This window comes from Daphnia magna, linkage group LG7 (assembly GCF_020631705.1).
Source record: "Daphnia magna isolate NIES linkage group LG7, ASM2063170v1.1, whole genome shotgun sequence".
Lineage (NCBI taxonomy): Eukaryota > Metazoa > Arthropoda > Branchiopoda > Diplostraca > Daphniidae > Daphnia > Daphnia magna.
The window spans coordinates 10,342,975-10,361,659 of NC_059188.1; the positions used below are offsets into that span (position 1 = coordinate 10,342,975).

At 39.1% G+C, this 18,685-nt stretch overlaps 5 protein-coding genes and 3 long non-coding RNA genes across 11 annotated transcripts; 7 read left to right on the top strand and 1 right to left on the bottom strand.

Annotated features, from left to right (window-relative positions):
• Positions 1 to 52: 52 nt before the first annotated feature.
• LOC116927358 (cryptochrome-1) lies at positions 53 to 2,637 on the top strand. Its single transcript, XM_045177037.1, has 8 exons — positions 53 to 356; positions 437 to 652; positions 734 to 852; positions 914 to 1,020; positions 1,111 to 1,350; positions 1,419 to 1,681; positions 1,765 to 2,106; positions 2,186 to 2,637. The coding sequence occupies exons 1-8, from the start codon at positions 239 to 241 to the stop codon at positions 2,356 to 2,358; spliced, it is 1,578 nt and encodes a 525-aa protein (XP_045032972.1). The 5' UTR covers positions 53 to 238; the 3' UTR covers positions 2,359 to 2,637.
• A 142-nt stretch (positions 2,638 to 2,779) lies between these two features.
• On the top strand, positions 2,780 to 5,095 carry LOC123474659 (vegetative cell wall protein gp1-like). 3 transcript variants are annotated; one of them, XM_045177034.1, is made up of 3 exons: positions 2,780 to 3,196; positions 3,270 to 3,490; positions 3,599 to 5,095. In XM_045177034.1, the coding sequence occupies exon 3, from the start codon at positions 4,176 to 4,178 to the stop codon at positions 5,001 to 5,003; it is 828 nt and encodes a 275-aa protein (XP_045032969.1). In that variant the 5' UTR covers positions 2,780 to 3,196; positions 3,270 to 3,490; positions 3,599 to 4,175; the 3' UTR covers positions 5,004 to 5,095. The 3 variants fall into 3 exon arrangements, with proteins under 3 accessions (XP_045032969.1, XP_045032967.1, XP_045032968.1); XM_045177032.1 differs by having other exon boundaries at positions 3,273 to 3,490; XM_045177033.1 differs by having other exon boundaries at positions 3,273 to 3,490; positions 3,602 to 5,095.
• Positions 3,666 to 4,166, top strand: LOC116927566 (cell wall protein DAN4). Its single transcript, XM_032934601.2, has one exon. It carries the CDS (start codon positions 3,666 to 3,668, stop codon positions 4,164 to 4,166), a length of 501 nt encoding a protein of 166 aa, XP_032790492.2.
• A 14-nt stretch (positions 5,096 to 5,109) lies between the features above and the next one.
• On the bottom strand, positions 5,110 to 7,134 carry LOC123474660. 2 transcript variants are annotated; one of them, XR_006649585.1, is made up of 3 exons: positions 7,112 to 7,134; positions 5,364 to 5,454; positions 5,110 to 5,294 (listed from the first exon to the last, which is right to left on the bottom strand). It is a non-coding gene; the product is annotated as an uncharacterized LOC123474660 (long non-coding RNA). The 2 variants fall into 2 exon arrangements; XR_006649586.1 differs by having other exon boundaries at positions 5,110 to 5,449; positions 7,112 to 7,133.
• Positions 5,898 to 7,067, top strand: LOC116927360 (speckle-type POZ protein B). The gene has a single exon (XM_032934371.2). It carries the CDS (start codon positions 6,048 to 6,050, stop codon positions 6,714 to 6,716), a length of 669 nt encoding a protein of 222 aa, XP_032790262.2. The 5' UTR covers positions 5,898 to 6,047; the 3' UTR covers positions 6,717 to 7,067.
• Positions 7,135 to 7,285: 151 nt separating the features above from the next.
• Positions 7,286 to 10,134, top strand: LOC116927357 (oxysterol-binding protein-related protein 11). The gene is made up of 10 exons (XM_045177035.1): positions 7,286 to 7,407; positions 7,478 to 7,609; positions 7,668 to 7,877; positions 7,935 to 8,279; positions 8,372 to 8,466; positions 8,524 to 8,564; positions 8,653 to 8,935; positions 8,995 to 9,152; positions 9,231 to 9,871; positions 9,933 to 10,134. The coding sequence occupies exons 1-10, from the start codon at positions 7,393 to 7,395 to the stop codon at positions 10,038 to 10,040; spliced, it is 2,028 nt and encodes a 675-aa protein (XP_045032970.1). The 5' UTR covers positions 7,286 to 7,392; the 3' UTR covers positions 10,041 to 10,134.
• A 2,594-nt stretch (positions 10,135 to 12,728) lies between these two features.
• LOC116927364 lies at positions 12,729 to 14,175 on the top strand. The gene is made up of 6 exons (XR_004396620.2): positions 12,729 to 13,116; positions 13,175 to 13,266; positions 13,360 to 13,425; positions 13,545 to 13,675; positions 13,747 to 13,844; positions 13,919 to 14,175. It is a non-coding gene; the product is annotated as an uncharacterized LOC116927364 (long non-coding RNA).
• Positions 14,176 to 16,055: 1,880 nt separating this feature from the next.
• Positions 16,056 to 16,592, top strand: LOC116926102. Its single transcript, XR_004395864.2, has 3 exons — positions 16,056 to 16,215; positions 16,279 to 16,351; positions 16,478 to 16,592. It is a non-coding gene; the product is annotated as an uncharacterized LOC116926102 (long non-coding RNA).
• Positions 16,593 to 18,685: the final 2,093 nt, after the last annotated feature.

The following is an 18,685-nucleotide window of genomic DNA, read 5'->3' on the forward strand; positions in this document are numbered from 1 at the left end:
CGGCTGTCGGGCCTTCAAAATCAAGCCAGAGCATGTTAGCGGCAAATGTCACAATTTGTCGCCATGTATTGATGTTTCAATCACTGTTTCGATCCCTAAACTCCAATCAATCGATGTTTCGATAGCCGTACTTCTCGTGTCTGATACGATATTCTGTTGATAGTTTGGAAAACAAGCGTGACGTTAGGTCATTAGCGCATCACATAGTTTCTGATTGCGCTTAAATCTCTTCCAAATTATGAATATTCTTTGGTTCCGCCGTGGGCTGAGACTTCACGATAATCCTGCTCTACTATCAGCAATAGAGAATTCAAAAGAGTTTCTAGCTTTGTACATCTTTGATACAACATTCCAAGGTATTATACAATAATAATTTATTTGTTATGTATAATACACAACAAATTAGTGCCTTGCTAATTTATTTATGTGAACCTAGATGCTGGATACAAACCCTATCACATGTACGGGTTCTTGTTGGAATGTTTGAATGATCTAAATGAAAGCTTTCAAAGTGTTGGAACAAAGCTTCACATTTTCCAGGGTTGTCCTCTGGAAGTGTTCCGTCATTTACGTCAGTCACACTGCATCAACAAGCTTTGCTTTATTCAAGACTGTGAACCTATCTGGCATGAGAGGGATAATGCTGTCAAAAGTGAGTTCTGCGTAGTTTTTGGTTTTGTTTTTTATTTGTTACTATTGCTATTTCCAAAACTTTAAGAATATCTTCTTTTAGATTTGTGCTTGGAGTTGGACATTGAAGTTTATGAACATGTTGCTCACACTCTTTGGGATCCCATGGACATAATTGCATCTAATGGTGGAACTCCACCTTTAACTTATGAGATGTTTGTGGTATAACTCTATACAAACCATGCACCATTACATCTATGTACACAGCTAATTTTACTTGCAGCATGTTGCCATGTCAGTTGGTGACCCACCAAAACCTGCTGCTGATCCAGAATGGAAAGGTGTGAAGTTTGTTTCTATTGAACCCTTTGAAACTAACAGATTCACTGTAAGTTCCTGCGGGAATGTATAAAATTCGTTTGTTTGTTTTTTTTTTTATTTATTTTGTTTCTTAAAAACTCCTTGTTTTCACAATAGCTCTTTTGACGGAGTACCCACTCTTGGCGCAGTTGGAGTGCCCGAAAATCCCGTAGGTTGCCGAAATCGGAAAATAATCGGCGGGGAAACTAATGCGCTTAAACACTTTGAGATTCGATTACGGGCCGAAGAAACTGCTTTCCGAAGTGGTTTTTACCAGCCAAATCAAGCCCGTCCTGATTTGCTTGGCCCTCCTCTATCCTTGAGCGCAGCGATCTCAGTGGGAGCTATGTCAGTCAGACTGTCAGTATTATTTCTTTATGCATTAATTCATATCCCAAATAGTGCTAATTTTCTGCTGTGCTCTGCAGATTCTACTGGAAAATTCACGAGCTTTTTGACAAAGTAAATAAGGGTAGCCCTCCTGCTTGGCTAGGCATTACTGGCCAAATTATCTGGCGCGATTACTTCTACGCCATGAGCCGAATGAATCCCAAGTTCGATAAGGAAGTAGATAACCCAATCTGTTTACAAATTCCTTGGAATGAAAATGAAGAGCTTTTTGAGAAGTGGAAAAACGGGCAAACAGGATACCCATTTATTGACGCTGGAATGAGACAGCTGAATCAAGAAGGTTAGTATAGTTCTTCCTTTTATGTCCTTCCACAAGCTTTTAAAATTCATATGCTTACGTACAATTTGATGTGGCCCTAACAGGATGGATGCACCATTCTGTCCGCAATGCTGTAGCTATGTTTCTAACACGTGGTGATTTGTGGCTTAACTGGGATATTGGAGCCGAATATATGGCATATCAGTTGGTAGATTCTGACTGGTCTGTTAACTCGGGTAATTGGATGTGGGTATCAAGTTCTGCTTTTGAGCGGTTACTCGATTGCTCAGTTTGCATCAATTCGGTACTCTATGGCAAGCGATTAGAACCATCAGGAGATTATATTCGTCGATATGTACCAGAATTGGCCAATTTTGAATTCGAATACATTCACGAACCGTGGAAGGCTCCGATCGATATTCAGCGGGCGGCCAATTGCATTATAGGTTTGCAAAATTTTTACTGCTGATGGATGTTTCATTTTTCCGTCTCATTTTTGTTGTTTTTCCTTTGCATGTCATCCAGGCAAAGACTATCCCACCCGAATAGTCATACACGAGGAAGTCTTAACCCGAAACCAAACATGGATGAAGGATTTTCGTAGAAAGTTCAAAGAAACTCCAGCCCATTGTCAGCCGTCGTCCAATAGCGAAGTATATAAATTTTTCTGTCTTCCAGACGACAGTCTCCCGTTCTAACCAATTCGGAAAGTTGAATCATGGATCCGTCTTTTGGAATCACTATTTTTTTAAAGGTTTGGAAAAGGGTATCAAGGGCTTCATAAAACTATTGCGCTGTAAAACGTGCTAAGTTAAAATTTTTGGTGTTGATTAATTAATTGTATAGCATTAATCTAAGAATGTGAACGATCGAGCATGTTGGGAACCTAAGGAGCTGTATTAAGAATCTCTTGCTTGTCTGACGCTATTCTTATACTGGTATATGTTTTAAACATTCATAAATGTTGTGTACGCGTATGCCGTCTGCTTTTTCTCCGCGACGATGTCGTTGGTACGTAATGAGAAAGGTATTCCAGGGACCAAACGATCTTGCTTTTTCTCCAACAATACCGAATTCCGTTAAAGTTTGGTTGACATAGTTTTCTATGGTATTCATAGTTTCAGCTGAAAAAGTTACACGCAAATAACCTCAACTAAGAAGATTCAGCGACCATATCGTCACTCAATGCAGTGCAATAATATCATTTTTATCTAGGCCATGAGAATAATAATTAAAATTTTATGAACTGTTGGGAACTGCTGGAAACTATATCCCTCGCTCTATTTAATTAGCAACGTACGAGCGATCCATCCGAAGAATTGCTTCCTGAGCTAAGCAAGTGATTTTCTAGAACAAGTTTAGCCACCTTTCTTTCTAATTGCTTGAAGACAATTATTGCAACCTTAGCAGTGCTTGTACCATTTGCTTTGGAAGTTGTATAAAAACCTTGTAGTATTTAATTGTTTTGCCATCATTCGCCGAGTGAAACTCAGCAATAGCGGAACAACAAGTCGATTCCTTCTCCAAGATGAAACTGTACGCGTAATTTAACTTTATTATTTAAAGAAAATTTGTAATGTATTTATCAATAATTGCATTTTCTCTTCAGCAGGTTCGCTGTCTTTTTGGTGGAAGTGTCGTATTCAGTTCGAGCTTAGTTTAAAGAAACTGGTGATGATAGTTTTGCTCATCTAACGAAAACATCAGAAGAAGAAAACTCGCCTGTGTCCCGCCTTAACATTGCTGAAGACGCAGCGGGTAGACAGTCTTTGCCAATGCTTCCTCAACCAAACCAGCTATACGCCGTTCTCAGCAATTGCAATCTTCAAGGTATCATTTTCCACCGTTTACAGAAGTGGCTCACCTAGCCATCCCTTCCCAAACTTAGTGATTTTTACAAACGTTTTATTTTGGGATTCGCACTTTGAATTCCAAAAGCAGTTCCACTTCAGCCATTTGCTACTGTAAAGAATTCTGCCGCCGCTCTAATGGGTTCCCCTGCACCATGTTCGCTGTCGATGAACTACCCCGCAACAGCAACAATGACTTATCCCGCTCCTTTGGCTGTTTGGCACCTACTCCTGCAACGCCTATGTATTCCGTCACTACCACATCTACCTCTGTGCCAGTGAGTTATTCGACTTCCGGCACGCCAACAAGCTACAACGCTGCTGGTACGATGAGCTATACCACTCGAACACCACCTGCCCCGGTAACAACCAGCTATGTCACTACTGTAGTGATGAACTACTCCATGACTCAACTCCTTACTCTGGCACCTATGACCTATTCACAACCTTCGTTACCCTCACCTGCTTTAGTGGGCTATCCTGCTCCCCCGGCAGCCATGTCTTTGCCAATTTGCTATCCTACACTTTCAGCATCTACATCAGCACCTAATGTATATCCTGTGACTACGGTACCTTCACCCGTAACTATGGACAATCCCGCACCAATGGCATCTCCAACTGCACCAATGAGCTATTCCGCACCTATGGTACTTTAATCCTTATCCATGAGATCCTCTGCTCCACCGGTACCTACACATGGATCAACAGGCTATGTCGCCCCTTTGGCACCTTCAGCAGTTGGCTATCCTGCATCATTGGCACCTACACCGATGGGGTATGCCGCAATTACGTCAACACCGTCAGCACCAACCAGGCTATCCTACACCTTCAGTATCTGCTTCTACACCAATGGGTTATCCTGCAACTTCGACCGCTACATCCGCTCAGACAGGCAACCCTGCTTTCATAATTCCTACACCAACAATGATAAGCTCTCTTGCATCTCCAGCAACTTTACCAGCTTCACCCAGCATACTAAATCTCCAGCAGCAATGTCTAATCCTTCAACTCCAGCAACCATGCAAATGCCAATAGGTTATACAGCAGCTCCAGCTCCTGTGCCTACCCCGATGATTATTCTTACACCTTTGGCAGCTCCATTGGCTTCTATGGCCTATCCTGCACTCCCGATGCCTCCATCTTCCCAGATGGGCTATTCTGCACCTTCTGCACCTTCTGCACCTTCTGCACCTTCTGCACCTTCTGTATCTACATCAATATTAACCTCTGCACCTCAACCAGGATCAGTGGGCTATGCTCCCTCTCCGGCAACTATGCCTGCAGCAGTGAGCAATTCTGTACCACTTGCCCCAATAGCACCCGCAGCAATGGGCTATCCTGCATCTGCAGTACCCATACCTGCACTAGTGAGATATCCTGCGTTTCCATCCATGCATGTTTCAGCGACATTGCCTCCTCCCAGTCCGACGAGTTCCCCTATTCCTGTAACCACTCCTCGTCCATATCCGATCAATGTCTCTTCAGTTTATTAATGAAACATGGCCTTCCTTAAGTTGACATGTATGGTAAATGAAAAACGTCGCAACATTAAAAAAAAAGTAAAATTACACATGATGACATGATACCGACTATTGTAAGATTGGCGCCCGACGAGAACATACAAGTTGATGCACACAGTTCATAAGCTTGAACCTTGTCCACAGGATTTCATTAAGATTCAACGATGTCTCTTAAAAATTTACGAAATCCTTGCAACAATCGTCTATCTACTGAAGATATGAACATTCGGAAAAGGTTTAGCGGATGAGTCCCCTTCCTTCACACTATTATTTTATCGACGAATTTGTCAAGTTAGTTGTGTTTGTGAAGTAAGAAAAGTGAAAAGATTGTACCATGATTTTTCAAAGTTCGGGCAGGAAAGCTTTTCCATCGTGTCACGTGTCATATAGAGATTTCGTTCAGCCCTGTGTTTGTTCATCTGTTCTGTACAATTACATCGAAACAAAACAGGTAAAAACTATAAGGCGTAGAAAACAAAAATGTTAGATAAAAGACATATCTTGGGTGAGAAACGATAAACTAGAGATTGCCTCATTTTTTAGTAAGCTCTGTTTTGTTGTTGTATGAATGTAGTCCTAGTCGCTTATTGCTACTGGAGAAAACAAGCTGTTGAAAAGTATTCGCTGTGCTAAAGAAATGTTGTCGGCTATAAAAATCAAAGAGGGATTCTTCTGCATTTCGTGGGATGTCCAAAATATAACTGGACAGGGACAACAATGGGGGCAGACGAATATGCAAAGCATTTTTACTAACCAAGTAAATGTTACAAATCTTACAGAAATTTTTCAATCTTGCAAGCTCTCTTACAAAATAGAACAAGACTTACAGGGAGTTCTTGAAATGGAAACTGTGATATCAAATGGAATGGGACCAGGTAAATTGGAAAACATACTTGTTCAGGTGACGAAAAATGGTATCCATCAACAATTTGATGACCTTAAGTCGATCAACATGGACAATTAAATGGAAGAAATGCGAATGGGAGCCTTCTTGTAAATGCAATAAGTCTGGTACTTATGGCTCTCATCGTGCCACCAATATCGCGAAGATCTGCAGTTACTGTAGGGAGACAGTTTACAACGGAGAGTCCTCTCATAATTCTAATTCAGTCAGATCCTGATTCGTCGATTTCTCTAAAAAAAGGAGCTCAGCATGTCATTGACCATTTATCGAACCTATGGAAAACTAAGACTCTGTCGAATGTCACTTTCAAGTGCAAGACAAAATCCATCGAAGCTCACACTTTGATCCTTGCTTCTGGCAGCCCGGTACTGGCTGCCATGTTTCAACATGATTTTACGGAAAACCAGAAAAAAGTCGTACTAATCAAAGACATCGAGGCAAATGTTTTTGAAGAGTTGCTTTGTTTCATCTATACCGGAAATTTTAGTGTCACCAATGTGGATGTAGCTAAACTTCTGGTTGCAGCCGACAAGTATGCTGTGGAAACATTAAAAGAAGAGTGTGCAATGTATTTGGCCAATAGTTTGACTGTAGAAAACGCCTTGCCATATCTAGTGAAGTCTCATCTCCATAATTCACCATTGCTTTACCAAAGTGCACTGGGTTTCATTACGAAGAAGGAAAATGCAAAAGCCATCTGCCTGCGCAAGGATTGGATGGAAATAATAAAACACTATCCAGAACTTTGCTTCCAGGTAACACAACTTATGATCGGTGATTAACCTACTTCATATAATGGACGTTAAACTGAAAAAAAAAGAACAAATTGCTGAATTCACACGCTCGACTCTGTTCAAACGGCCTTTGAAGTTGATTTTTTGCTGCGCCATTTTCTGTCCTAAACATTTCCACGTAGCCTAAGCATAGTATTTTATGAATTTAAGGTATTTTTCCTTAAATGAAAGTCTTTGTATCATGTCGTCAAAACCGACACCCTGAAAACTGCTAGCCTAGTGTGGTAACCTGATAACGTGAGATACCATGCGTCATCTGTTCTGTTGTTTATCCAGCAAATAGGTATGTCGAAAGATATGGACAATAGAAAATAAACAAAAATAAAAAAAAAAAAAAAACTGTTTTGACCTGTTTTTTTGCAAAAAAATGAATGATACCTTACCGGAAATGAAGGGGGCTGTTCTAACACTCTGTTAATTTGTGCCGTATTTTTCACTAGAGAGCGTACAAAACTAATCAAATCCTGTGATCGAGCCGGAAAAATGCTTTTATTATTCCTAGGAATGAGCCATGGTTTGTTCTACGTATTGACTAATTTTCTAATTTGCACGTTACAAAAACTTATAATCAGTCCCGTATAGCTATTGCGCGAGTTCTAGGGCGGTGTGTCACACTGTCACCCATGAGTTTTCATGTTGTTTTGGAAAGTAGAAGATTGAAAGAATGTCGAAGTCTAAAGTAAGTGTTGAATATAAAAATTTTCTTTGAGGGGGTGTAAAATATTTTTAATTTTTGGTGTTCGGAACAGGAAAATCACGTCGGAATGTCGTTAAGACAAATTTCAGAGGGACAACTTTTGAAGTACACCAACATGATGAAAGGCTGGCAAAACCGCTGGTTTGTTTTGGATCCACGTACCGGAATGCTAGAATATTTCATGGTAATTTGTTTTTAAAGAATCCTGTCAGGAACTTAACAATCAATAATGTACTGTATAGTCGGAAGCTGAAAGAAAGCAGCGACCAAGGGCTTCACTTCACTTAGCAGGGGCAATTGTAGTTCCCAGTGAAGAGGATTCTTATACTTTCTCTGTCAATGCTGCGAATGAAAACTCATTTAAACTACGAGCTACAGATGCAAAAGAAAGGCAGCATTGGATAAATCGACTCCGCGTAGTTGCTCAGGCACACACACAAGTTTTAGCTGAGGTAATGGACTCCTATTGCAAAAAATCCTCTTTAAACATGAACATGTCTATCTTCTAGAGTAATCCACCATTGTTTCGCGATCATTCTCAACTCAGCAGCAGTAATCTTTCAACATCCTCAGCAATATCAGCAAGCCCTCACAACACTGGACCTTCTCAGAAGATGCTTTCTTGCAACCTTACAGTACTGGATGCATTCAGTGGTGTCCGAGACTATTTGCGCCGTGTAGAGTGTGAACACCAAAGATTGGTCCATGACATTGAAAGTTTGCCATCCTCAGGATCAACAACCACATGCACTGATACAGAAATTCTTATATTGAAAGCAACTTCCCAAGCAACATTACTGTGTCTAGAACAGTGTTTGGCAATCCTTCATTACCAACAGCAGCAGCCCACTAAGGTTGTTAGATGAAATTATTATTATTATATATATATGTATATAGTATTTATTTTTTTCATTCTTCACCCTTTGAACTTAAAAATTTATTGCAGCCAGTCAAAGTCAACTCAGCTGGCAGCTCACCACTTCTTGGGTACTCAAACTCTAAAAAGTCCATGGAATTTAAACAAATCTCAGATTCTCCCAGGTAAATTACTTATTTTGTACACCGAACTACATTGATTAACTTTAACCTCCGTGTTAGACTGAGAAGCGAAAGTGCGGTTTCGGTCCTAAGTGATAAAATCTTTCAGGTAAGATCTGAAATGGTAGCTTAAATTGATGTGGTAGCTGTAAATTGATATTATTTATTAATCGGGATCTGTTTTTCATCATTTGGCAAATGTAGGCGCCTACTCTTCCGATACCAACGAATCGTCATCAGTTCCCGTTTTAGATGACGAATCACAGTATGTTCCCATTGCTGAGGAGTCGCTCTCACCGATTGCCCAAGAAATGGGAAACGAAGAGTATAAGGGACGTACCCTGAAGCTTCTCTCCCAGCTAAAACTGGGCACAGAACTTACGAAAGTTAATCTTCCCGTCTTCTGTTGTGAGCCTCGTTCGCTGCTACAAGTTATTGCAGATGCATTTCGCCAACCCCATTTGCTGCTTAAGTAACTTTTGTTTCACATAAGGGACTGTGTCGAATGTCATTCACGTTTAATTAATTTAGGATGGCTAAAGAATCTGATGCGGACCATAGAATGGCTATGGTGGTGCAATGGTATTTGGGTTGCATTCGTGCGTGTCACCTTGAAATGACAGCTGCCCGCAAACCGTTTAATCCCGTGCTTGGGGAGATCTTCAAATGCATCTGGAATATGAAAGATGGTACATACAGTTTTTATTTAGACTTCTACTTCTATGAATTTATTGTTTGTTTTTTTCTTTTACGACCTGTCCCTTTAGAGGATAGTGGTGAAATGCTGGTATTTAGATTTTTGGCAGAACAAGTCTCACACAATCCTCCTGTTAGCGCGTTTCACTTCGAGTGTCCACAGCGAGGCTTATCTGTTCATGGAAATTTATCGATTAAAGCCAAATTTATGGGAATGTACGTCGGAGTAGCACTTGGTGGGGACTTAGTCCTGGAACTCCCCCCTCATAAGCAGTCACAAGAGGGAGATACCGAGAAGTATGAAATGACATTTCCGATGCTTTATTTGCGATCTTTCCTTTCCGAACCCTGGTTGGAGTTTGGGGGCAAAATCAACGTCAACTGTTCGGAATCGAGATCATCTGCAGGCATTGTATTCCAAACTAAGCCTTTTTATGGTGGTAAACCACACCAAGCTACTGCTGAGATTAAGACGCACAGTGGTAATACTGCAGCCCGTATATCTGGTGATTGGATGAGTGGCGTGATGGAAATGTCCTGGGTGAACGGGCAATCAGAATCTATTGACCTAGAAACGGTTGGCGAGTGGCTAGAGAAGAAAATTCGCCGTATTTGTGATCAGGCTGATGACGAGTCGTACAAGTTGTGGCATCCTGTGAGACAAAATTTGGTTTCAGGAGATTTCCAAATGGCAACTGAACATAAAAGAATGGTAAAACCACTAATTGTTTCGAAAATTTTTATACTAAATAAAGCCCTGCTTGTATTAACAGATCGAAGAACGTTCTCGGGAAAAAGAGCGGAAGCGCCATAATCAAGGTATGTCCTTTTGCGCCACCTACTTTGAACCGAACAACGACCTTTGGGTACGAAAAAAGTGAAAACGTTAGTATCCGTTCTTTCTTTCCCTTGTTTACTGCTGTCCAACTGTTGACGTTCATCTAAGCTGCGCTTTAATAGAACCTTTATTCGGAACGCATCCTCGCCGATTATGACCTTTGCCACGATTAATGACTGAAAACATTTCTACAACGGCGCCTAAAGTAGCTGTAAGGTTATCCAGCAACGGCATCGGATTTATTGGATGGAATTGAAGGCATCTGAAAAATAATATTTTTTTAGATTAGGTGAAAATGTCACAGTTAGTGATGGTTTATTGAACGACTCACGGTGTTCCCGATAGCAATTGCTTGTTTTAATTATTAACTGTGCAACGTAAAAGTTGCGGATGACGATACCTGATACCGTGGATCGTTGGGTTTGTTTGACTATCATGGTTGCATGGAAGAAGTGAGTGGTGTTGACGCAAAAGAACGAACTTGCGTTGGAATGAGGTGGCGATGTAAAAAAGTTTTGTACGTTCTTTTTTTTCTTTTTGGATATTTTGTGAATTATTAGGTAGGTTTGATTGTATGTGACTATCACACCATTCACACGCCGTACAATATTAGAAAATTATCTTTTTTTTTTTTCGGAGCGACCAAATACTTCGGATGCTGTTTCGATTTGGATTTCAGTGTGGTCATCAGGTAGTTTAGCAAGCATTTGAATGTGAAACGTGTACATAAAGCCTGGCTTAAACCGTCGTTTGCACATTTCTTTGTGCTACATCCATATCTAAAGCCGAAGAAGTGCATGTATCTTGGCTGCTAGACGTAAAGTCCGTTTTCAGGTTATCTGAAATTAGGTGAAATCAATGACTACTTGCTGCAATTTTACGGCAGGTGGGCATCGAACCCTTTTCCTTCATTTCACAATGACAATGGCTTAACTGTTGAGCCATGGGTACACTCACAAATTTTCCTTTTTATTCTTAGGACGGCCTGTATATTTAGATATAGATGTTCTGCCATAGTCTGTTAATGTAGTGAACTTAAATTGCTTTGGTGATTAGTTTTTGCGCTACTTATATAGATTTTTTTTATAAAACGGAATTAAATGGTTTTAGCGCAATAGTTTTTAATTCGAATAAGTCAACACCTAAAAGTCACACGTGAAAATGAAATCGAATAATTTCGCAATGCGCATTTCATTTTTAATCGAACGAGGATGTTGGAAATCAAACTCTTCTTGACTTGGGATTTATAGTTGGTGAGTTATTGAAATACAAACTGGTTGCGATAATAGCCACTTTAACTTCCGTTTTATTCAAAAAAACCCTTAATTTGGGGCGTCCCTAAAACACGAAAGCGATGCGCGAAACGGGACAGAGACTAAAACTAAAACGCGAAACTCAATGCGGAACCAAGATCCTTGTTTCACGGTTTAGACGCTTTAGACCTTTTCGCAACATTTACTAAACTGCAAAACATCGTTGCAGAGAAGTTCCTGGAAACCAGGCGAAACTTTGAATGCCAATTCAGATTCAGACGTCAGAGTCATAGCATAGAATAGTTATTACTCTGGTCATAGGCGCGGTAGCGGTCATAGAATTAAAAAATGTAACGTATACAGTATAAATAGAAAATCTAATTCTATGACTGGCCATTTGTGTTAAATTTACAAATTCTTCATTATTCAAAGATTATTTATTTTCTACAATATAACGTAAAAGTCGTGATTTCTGAGTTAATTCAAACAGATAGAAATATAGATTTAAAAAAATTTTATTAAAGAAATAACGAACCATATTTTTTTTTCGTTTTCGAATTTTTGTCAATCGGAATGTATTTTTTACATGTTCATAAGGAAATGGAAAGCACGGGACCCTTTTCTTTTTCACAATTTGATTTTCGTCGCCTAGACATACGTTTTTTTATATGGAAATAAACTGAATATAAGTATCTTGGCATGTACTTCATTACTTCTATGATTTGATTCAATAAAATGCAAAATTCAATAGCATTTTCAATAAGGGTTTTTGCAAAGACGTTTCGTAGTTTGGGCTGCCCTTGTGCAAAATTAATCGGTTTCGCTGCTCATTGCGTGGGGGCTGTTCCGCATTGAGTTTCGCGTTTTAGTCACTACTGTACGTTTCGCGTTTCGCTTTCGCGTTTGAGAGACGCCCCTTAATTTGCGAAAAAACTATATTTTTATTCGGCATCAGAGTTTACTTTTGGTTACAGCAGGCTAGGTTTCATGAATTCCAGTTTAAAATTTTTAAGCCTTATTTTTTGTACAAAAGTCGGGCTTAAAATCGGGCCTTATGTCGCGTTGGGCAGGGTAGGTATCAAGTTCGGTTTCGAAGTGGTTGGTGTGTTAATTACTGGACTGTAGATTGTCATTAGATGGCAGTGCTGTTTAGTGTTGGTGTCTGCTACTGTCGAGTGTGTCGGTAGTAAAAAAGTGTCTGATGGCATTCTGTAGTTCACAATGAAATGGATAATGAAGACATTCAAATGGTAACTAGATTTAGTGAGTATTTTAAAAAAAGGAAACTGAATTTATTTTTAAATTGAAAATATTTTTCTAAAAATCGAATGTATGTTAGATGTCTTTTGTTCAAGATAAGTGTTAAAATCCACATGATCTGGTGACAGCATTTAAATGGGACTTGTGTTATCACAACGCCCTGAGTACAATGAATACCAACAGTTCCCCAGATCAAGAGGTAAAGATAATTCAAAATAAATCACTATTATTGTCATAATGGTTTCCCTCATAACCCTATTAATCAAAAGTTCTTTCCCTTCTCATTTTCAATTTTGATAAATGACAATGTTTGGGATGCAAGTTTGTAAAAATGTCTCACTTTCATGACTTGTGTGATTGGAAGAAGAAACCTAGTCTGGATTGCATCAACCATAGCATTTACATGATTTACTTTTACAGTTCTTCCATTTCACTACTATATGTTCAGTAAACTACAATTATTCTCATCATGTGTTTTCTTTGTATTTTAGGTCTAGTCTGAGGTGATCCATTTTTTTTTCATTCGTCCGCAGTTCTGAATTAAGGCTGGTATGTGTATTATGCATCGCCATGCTGAGTACTAGAGGGAAGGAATAACTCAAATTGGTATGATGATTTCAGATTCTCATGGTTTCCGCGTTAACAGATTTTTATTTGCTTTCAGTGTTTGATTCTGAACAATGGTCATTTGGGAATCTAAAAATTATTTAAAATAAAGATTCATCTCCTGGTACATAGCTTGACTTGTCCTGAGCTGTACAAAATTTTTCCTATATCAAATTTATTTTAAAAACTTGGTTTTAAACAACTTAATTGCATGCTTACATCCATAATCGTTTTTTTTTTTAGAGCAAGGATTCTAGCCATGGAGATCAGAATTGAGTGCAAATATCATTCAGGACTTTCTATCTCATGGTATGTGTGGATACTAGTTCATGTGATGCTATTTGATTGCACTAAAAAGAAATTATTCCTCTTTTTTATGGGGTGTTCATTTCGTTTTCGAAAAATGCCACAAAAATTCTTGAATTTAGATCCATGACTGTTATTCTGCCATAGGCGTCTTCATTTTAAAAAATCGATAACTGATTGGTGATTGGGAGGCCATGCCTTTATAAACTAAAATGTCAATTACGGAATGAAGGCTCCAGAAAACAAGACCATGGTTTGGTAGATGTTGTATTGATGGCAAAGTAGAAAATATTTTAAATTGTATATCATCTGTATTATTCTAAGGAAATGGAAATTTTGGTCCAGCCCTCTACCATTATATTCAGAGTGAAATGTATAGATGGGTTTCTACTGGATATTAATTCCAACTCTCCCATCTTGAGGTGAGAAGCACTAGATGGGTTCACATGTTTTCTGTTGCCTCATTTCCCGTTGTTTGTTTTTCTTTTCATTCCAGGTTTCACGAGGAAGTTTTGCAGCTGACTATAAAAGATGTCTTGTCTTATATTTGACGGTGTCAGAAATAGAAGACGAAAAAAGATGCTGCACTTTCGAAGAAAGTTACCTGCACTTAACCGCTAGCCACTAATTCGAACCGAAGATAAAATATTATAATTTTTATAAATTGAAGTGCATATCTGGGCTCCCTTCTTTTCTGTGGCCCCGTTTCCCCTTGACTTGTGATAAGCCCGTAGGGGGTCATGCCCCTACTGTGATCAGCAGTAAAGGTTGTGAGTGCGCTGTCCGGAAAGGGGACGTGGGGGTCCTCAAGTTCTATGACATCATTGGAGGGCGAAGAGGCTACCCACAAATCCGAATTAACGGTTAATCGCTCACGTAAAAACTTGTCCGAAACCTTCCATCCTTTTCCGGCTTCTCTTAGCCACTCCCCGGGTAATCTCCCCGGGGGTTCGGTTCAATTGAGGTAGGGGTTTACCCCCTACCTTGTTTACTTTAAAAGTTGTATTTCAATACAAAATTGTTCAAATAAATTATTCAAAAATGTCTTTTTTCTGGAATGATGGATAGTATTTTTTCTTGGGAGATATATTTGATCTATTATGAATTACATTCTTCTTGAATCTTCCTTCGAGTAGGTGGATTTACAAGTTTACCCATACAGACTAAGTTATTTTATTTTAATTTCTCTAACGACTTTCTGTCGCCTTGGTTTAGTTTATCTTATACACTGTTTGAAAGTGCCATTTAAACATACGATTAATATTAGAATAATTCACATATATTTTTTCACGACTCGGTAAGGAATCGAACCTTTACTTTCCAGCATGCCTGGCCGATGCTTAACCACAGAGCCATGAGTCACATTCATGAGCTTACTGTTTCGCTTTGTCATTTCAGGTATGTGTGCATTTAGGTGGAAAAATACATAGGCTATATTATACACTTAAAATTATATTGTTAAATGGAAATTTACAAGGTAACTGGATGACATATTATTCCCTTTGCAGACTGTTTAAGTGGCATATGTGAAGAGCTGCCATTTTACTTAACTAAACTACACATGAAAATGGTATATATCAACCAAAAGCAAGAATAAACAAAGGAATAAAATTTATCCAGTGCGATTCAACTACTAATCTAACTATTTTCAATTAATCACCCCTAATCTTAAATTCAAGGATACACAGGTTTGCTATGTGTTGTTTCATAATGCTTGTATTAATTTTCTTTTCACAGACTACAAATAAAACAAGCTGCAGTCAAACAAGGTAGTGCCACCATTGGTAGCCACAAGACAACTTTGATATAACTACAAGAGCCTAATGAAGAATTTTGGCAAAGAAAAGGTTTGAAAAATTTTACGAGTGCAATCTTTTTCAATTCCCTACAATTATTAATCTACCTCTGGGAAACATGTAGTAAGATTAAAAATTAAACTATAATCAATTGCATGATAACACAATGTGTTTAGTATAAATGTTTGTGTACAGTCAAGTCTCTCTCTTTCCATTTGAGAAAGGGATCTTGGATTCTCATAAAGCCACAACAAAGTTGTGTTTCACTACCAACATTGTTAGACATTAGACAGTAAAAGCAAGGCCTTTAGAATTATGAATCAGAAGATCAGAATGGTCAAACAGTCGACTTGTCCCTTGTCAAATCGATAGAAGAAACATTTTGCTTCCTTACTGCCCTAAACACCAATTTCCTTTTAATAATTCTCACTAACGTGCTAACGTCAACGCGACTTCTGGACCAGATTAACTATTTCTAAAGCAGACGAACTGCTCCGCAAAATCTCGCCCATTGTTTAGAAAATTTGTACTGTCTCTGGCTCGCCATCTAGTAGAAAATTCGGTGAGATAAAGTTAAAAAATAAGCCCGACTTTTCCTTTTTTTTAAATAACAGGTATGTTGCAGGTACAATAGCAGGTATTTTCATCGAATTCCAAATCAAAATTCTAGGCCCAACTCTATTTAAATAAAAAAGTCGGTCTTCGCTTATGGAGAGGTGGGTGGGTTTCAATTTTCAAATATGGTCTCAAAGTGAGTTGGGCCTTCATCACTACTGCATATTTTCAAGACATCTAGGGGAGAAATAACCAACTCAGAATCATTTTCTTGCCTATATCAGCTGTTCTGTGCTGTCTGCTATTCCATTTCGCGTGGCGTCGGACTTGAGGGTGGTTGCTCGAAATTGACGTTCCCTTTCTTGAAATTTCACTACCAATTTCGTGTGCTTAGAGCTTGGACATGAATTTTTTGAATAAAATTCATGCGAAGTTGTGAAAGGTATTATGTCAAAAACTCTTGTCAAAGAATCATTATACCACACATATTCTTAATTATTTAAAGGAGGAGTATGGCTTGGCTTCTCCTGCATGTTTTTCATCTCCGTTAGGCAAATACACCCATTTTGGTAACAAAGGTGCTACATTAAGAAAGTAGTTCTTTAAAATCTTTTACACAATATAAATCTGTTAAATTCGTGCGGGTGCAATTAGGTGATGTTATAATTTATCATTGACCTTAAGTTTTGTAATTGTACTTTCAGGTCTTTCATCTTTGGGACATACCTGATATGCTGTGGTAGATGCAGAATCATTCTGTAATAAAAAGAAAGGCCATCAATGCTCTGTTGTCAGTATAATAAAAGATTATCAATATCATTTTCGCATTGGTGAATTATTAGCTCACATGCAAGAAACCAAGAGTAGTTCAAGAGGATTTTGATCTAGTCATTGTTCCTTACCGAGTAGCTGATTTTGTCATATTGTAAAGGTCACTGAATAATCAGAATTTATAAAAATTCTTTGTTAACTACTGTTTATAGATTCTTTGGGTTTATTTTTAAGACAAAAAATTAAATGTTTTTATTGGATTGCGAAAAGGGAAGTTAACTTTCCTCCTTTTTCGACAGTTCGAAATTTAGAAAAAGTTTGGTGTTAGTCATCAAATATGATTGTATAATGAGAAAACACTTTATAATATAAAATGAAATATAAAACGAAAAATTATATAGGAATTTTTTTTATTGTCCCTCCTCCACCCATCAATTCCACCACTATTTTACATAATACTTTACATACATATAATTACATACACAAATGAACATACATTTACACTAAGTTAACCCGTTGGCTGCCAGGCCACGCAACCCATAGGTTGCTGTAACTACAGTTGCTACGCATCACGTCAGAAGGATCGCGAACAAGGTGGGACTTGTCCGAAGACAAGTCCGGGTTGGTAGGATGATAGAAACCATTGCGGGAATGCACACCCCAGGAATCTATCACCGCACCGACAAAGAGAGTCCCTACTGGTGCATTGCCTACGGCGCCTAAAGGCACAAAGCCTTTAGGCGCGGCGACTGTTCCCCCCATGCATGGGGCAGAACAGCGCCCGGTCCCTACAAGCTACAAAAAAAATGGGACGCAAACGGGGTGGCAGCCAACGGGTTAACTTATACAATACAATGCAAAACAAAACAATACCAGAGCGTGGATCCACGGTGAACTCCCTCCATTGCCGGGGGCTGACAGCTAAGCTTCATGTGTTTTTCGTCAATTTTTCCGTTAAGGACGAAGGCAGAGCCAAAGGCAGTGACGAGGCGAAGGCGATGGCAAAGGCGATGGTGATGGCAAAGGCGATGGCAAAGGCGATGGCGAAGACGGCGACGAGGCGAAGGCGATGGAGAAGACGGCGACGAGGCGAAGGCGATGGCGAAGACGGCGACGAGGCGAAGGAGATGGCGAAGACGGCGACGAGGCGAAGGAGATGGCAAAGACGGCGACGAGGCGAAGGCGAAGGCCAAGCGGAAAACGAGGCGATGGCGAAGGCCAAGCGGGCCACGAGGTGATGGCGAAGGCCAAGCGGGCGATGAGACGATGGCGGAGACCAAGCGGGAGATGAGGCGATGGCGAAGACGGGAGATGAGGCGAAAATTATTTACCCTGTTTAACAGATATAAAGAATTCAGACCAAAGGACAACATTAAATTTGATTTTATAAAAGAGATCAAAATATGATTATGGTTTATGGGATTTAAAAAAAATTATAAGTTCGAAACCTAGTTCGGACGATTTCCTGGGATTATTGGGACTATAATAATTAAATTGACCAATAAACCCAACCCAATTTACCAATTGGGTGCTACTTCTGTAAAATAGCATTTCATTCTAGAAAAATCTTACAGATTTTCTAAAAATCTCCTACAGGGCAATCAAATGTTTGCTAACTTCAACCTCCATTCAACAAGATCTTGTCACAATCAAAGTATTGTACAGCTTTGCTAGTTGAACGAAGGTTCAAGGAGTTCATTAAATCATGATGTGGAGTACAAAGGTGAAAAGGATAATTAAACCATTTAGTCTATAGATGGAAAGAGAACAGTTAAGCTAATCCTTTTGTGTTTTACGATTCTATGTGAGAGACTGATTGCAAAGTAATACACTAGCATTAAACTTACCATTTATGTTTCTGCTTTGCTGTGGAGGAAAATTGGGAGACATTTCCCCCGGAAAATCAAAGAATTGCATTTTCCAAAGCACAATTTGAGCATTCATTTGCTTGCTATCTGCATTCAACTCACACTTCATCACTTGTTGACATGATAGGCTTCCTAGTTTAACATTAACTAAATAAAATATGCCTTGATAAGAATAATGGCCATGTACTCATGTGTTACTTACTTGTTAGTTTAGATGCACAAAACAATGGGAAAACTTTCAAATAAAACAACAGAGCAAAAATGTTTCCATGT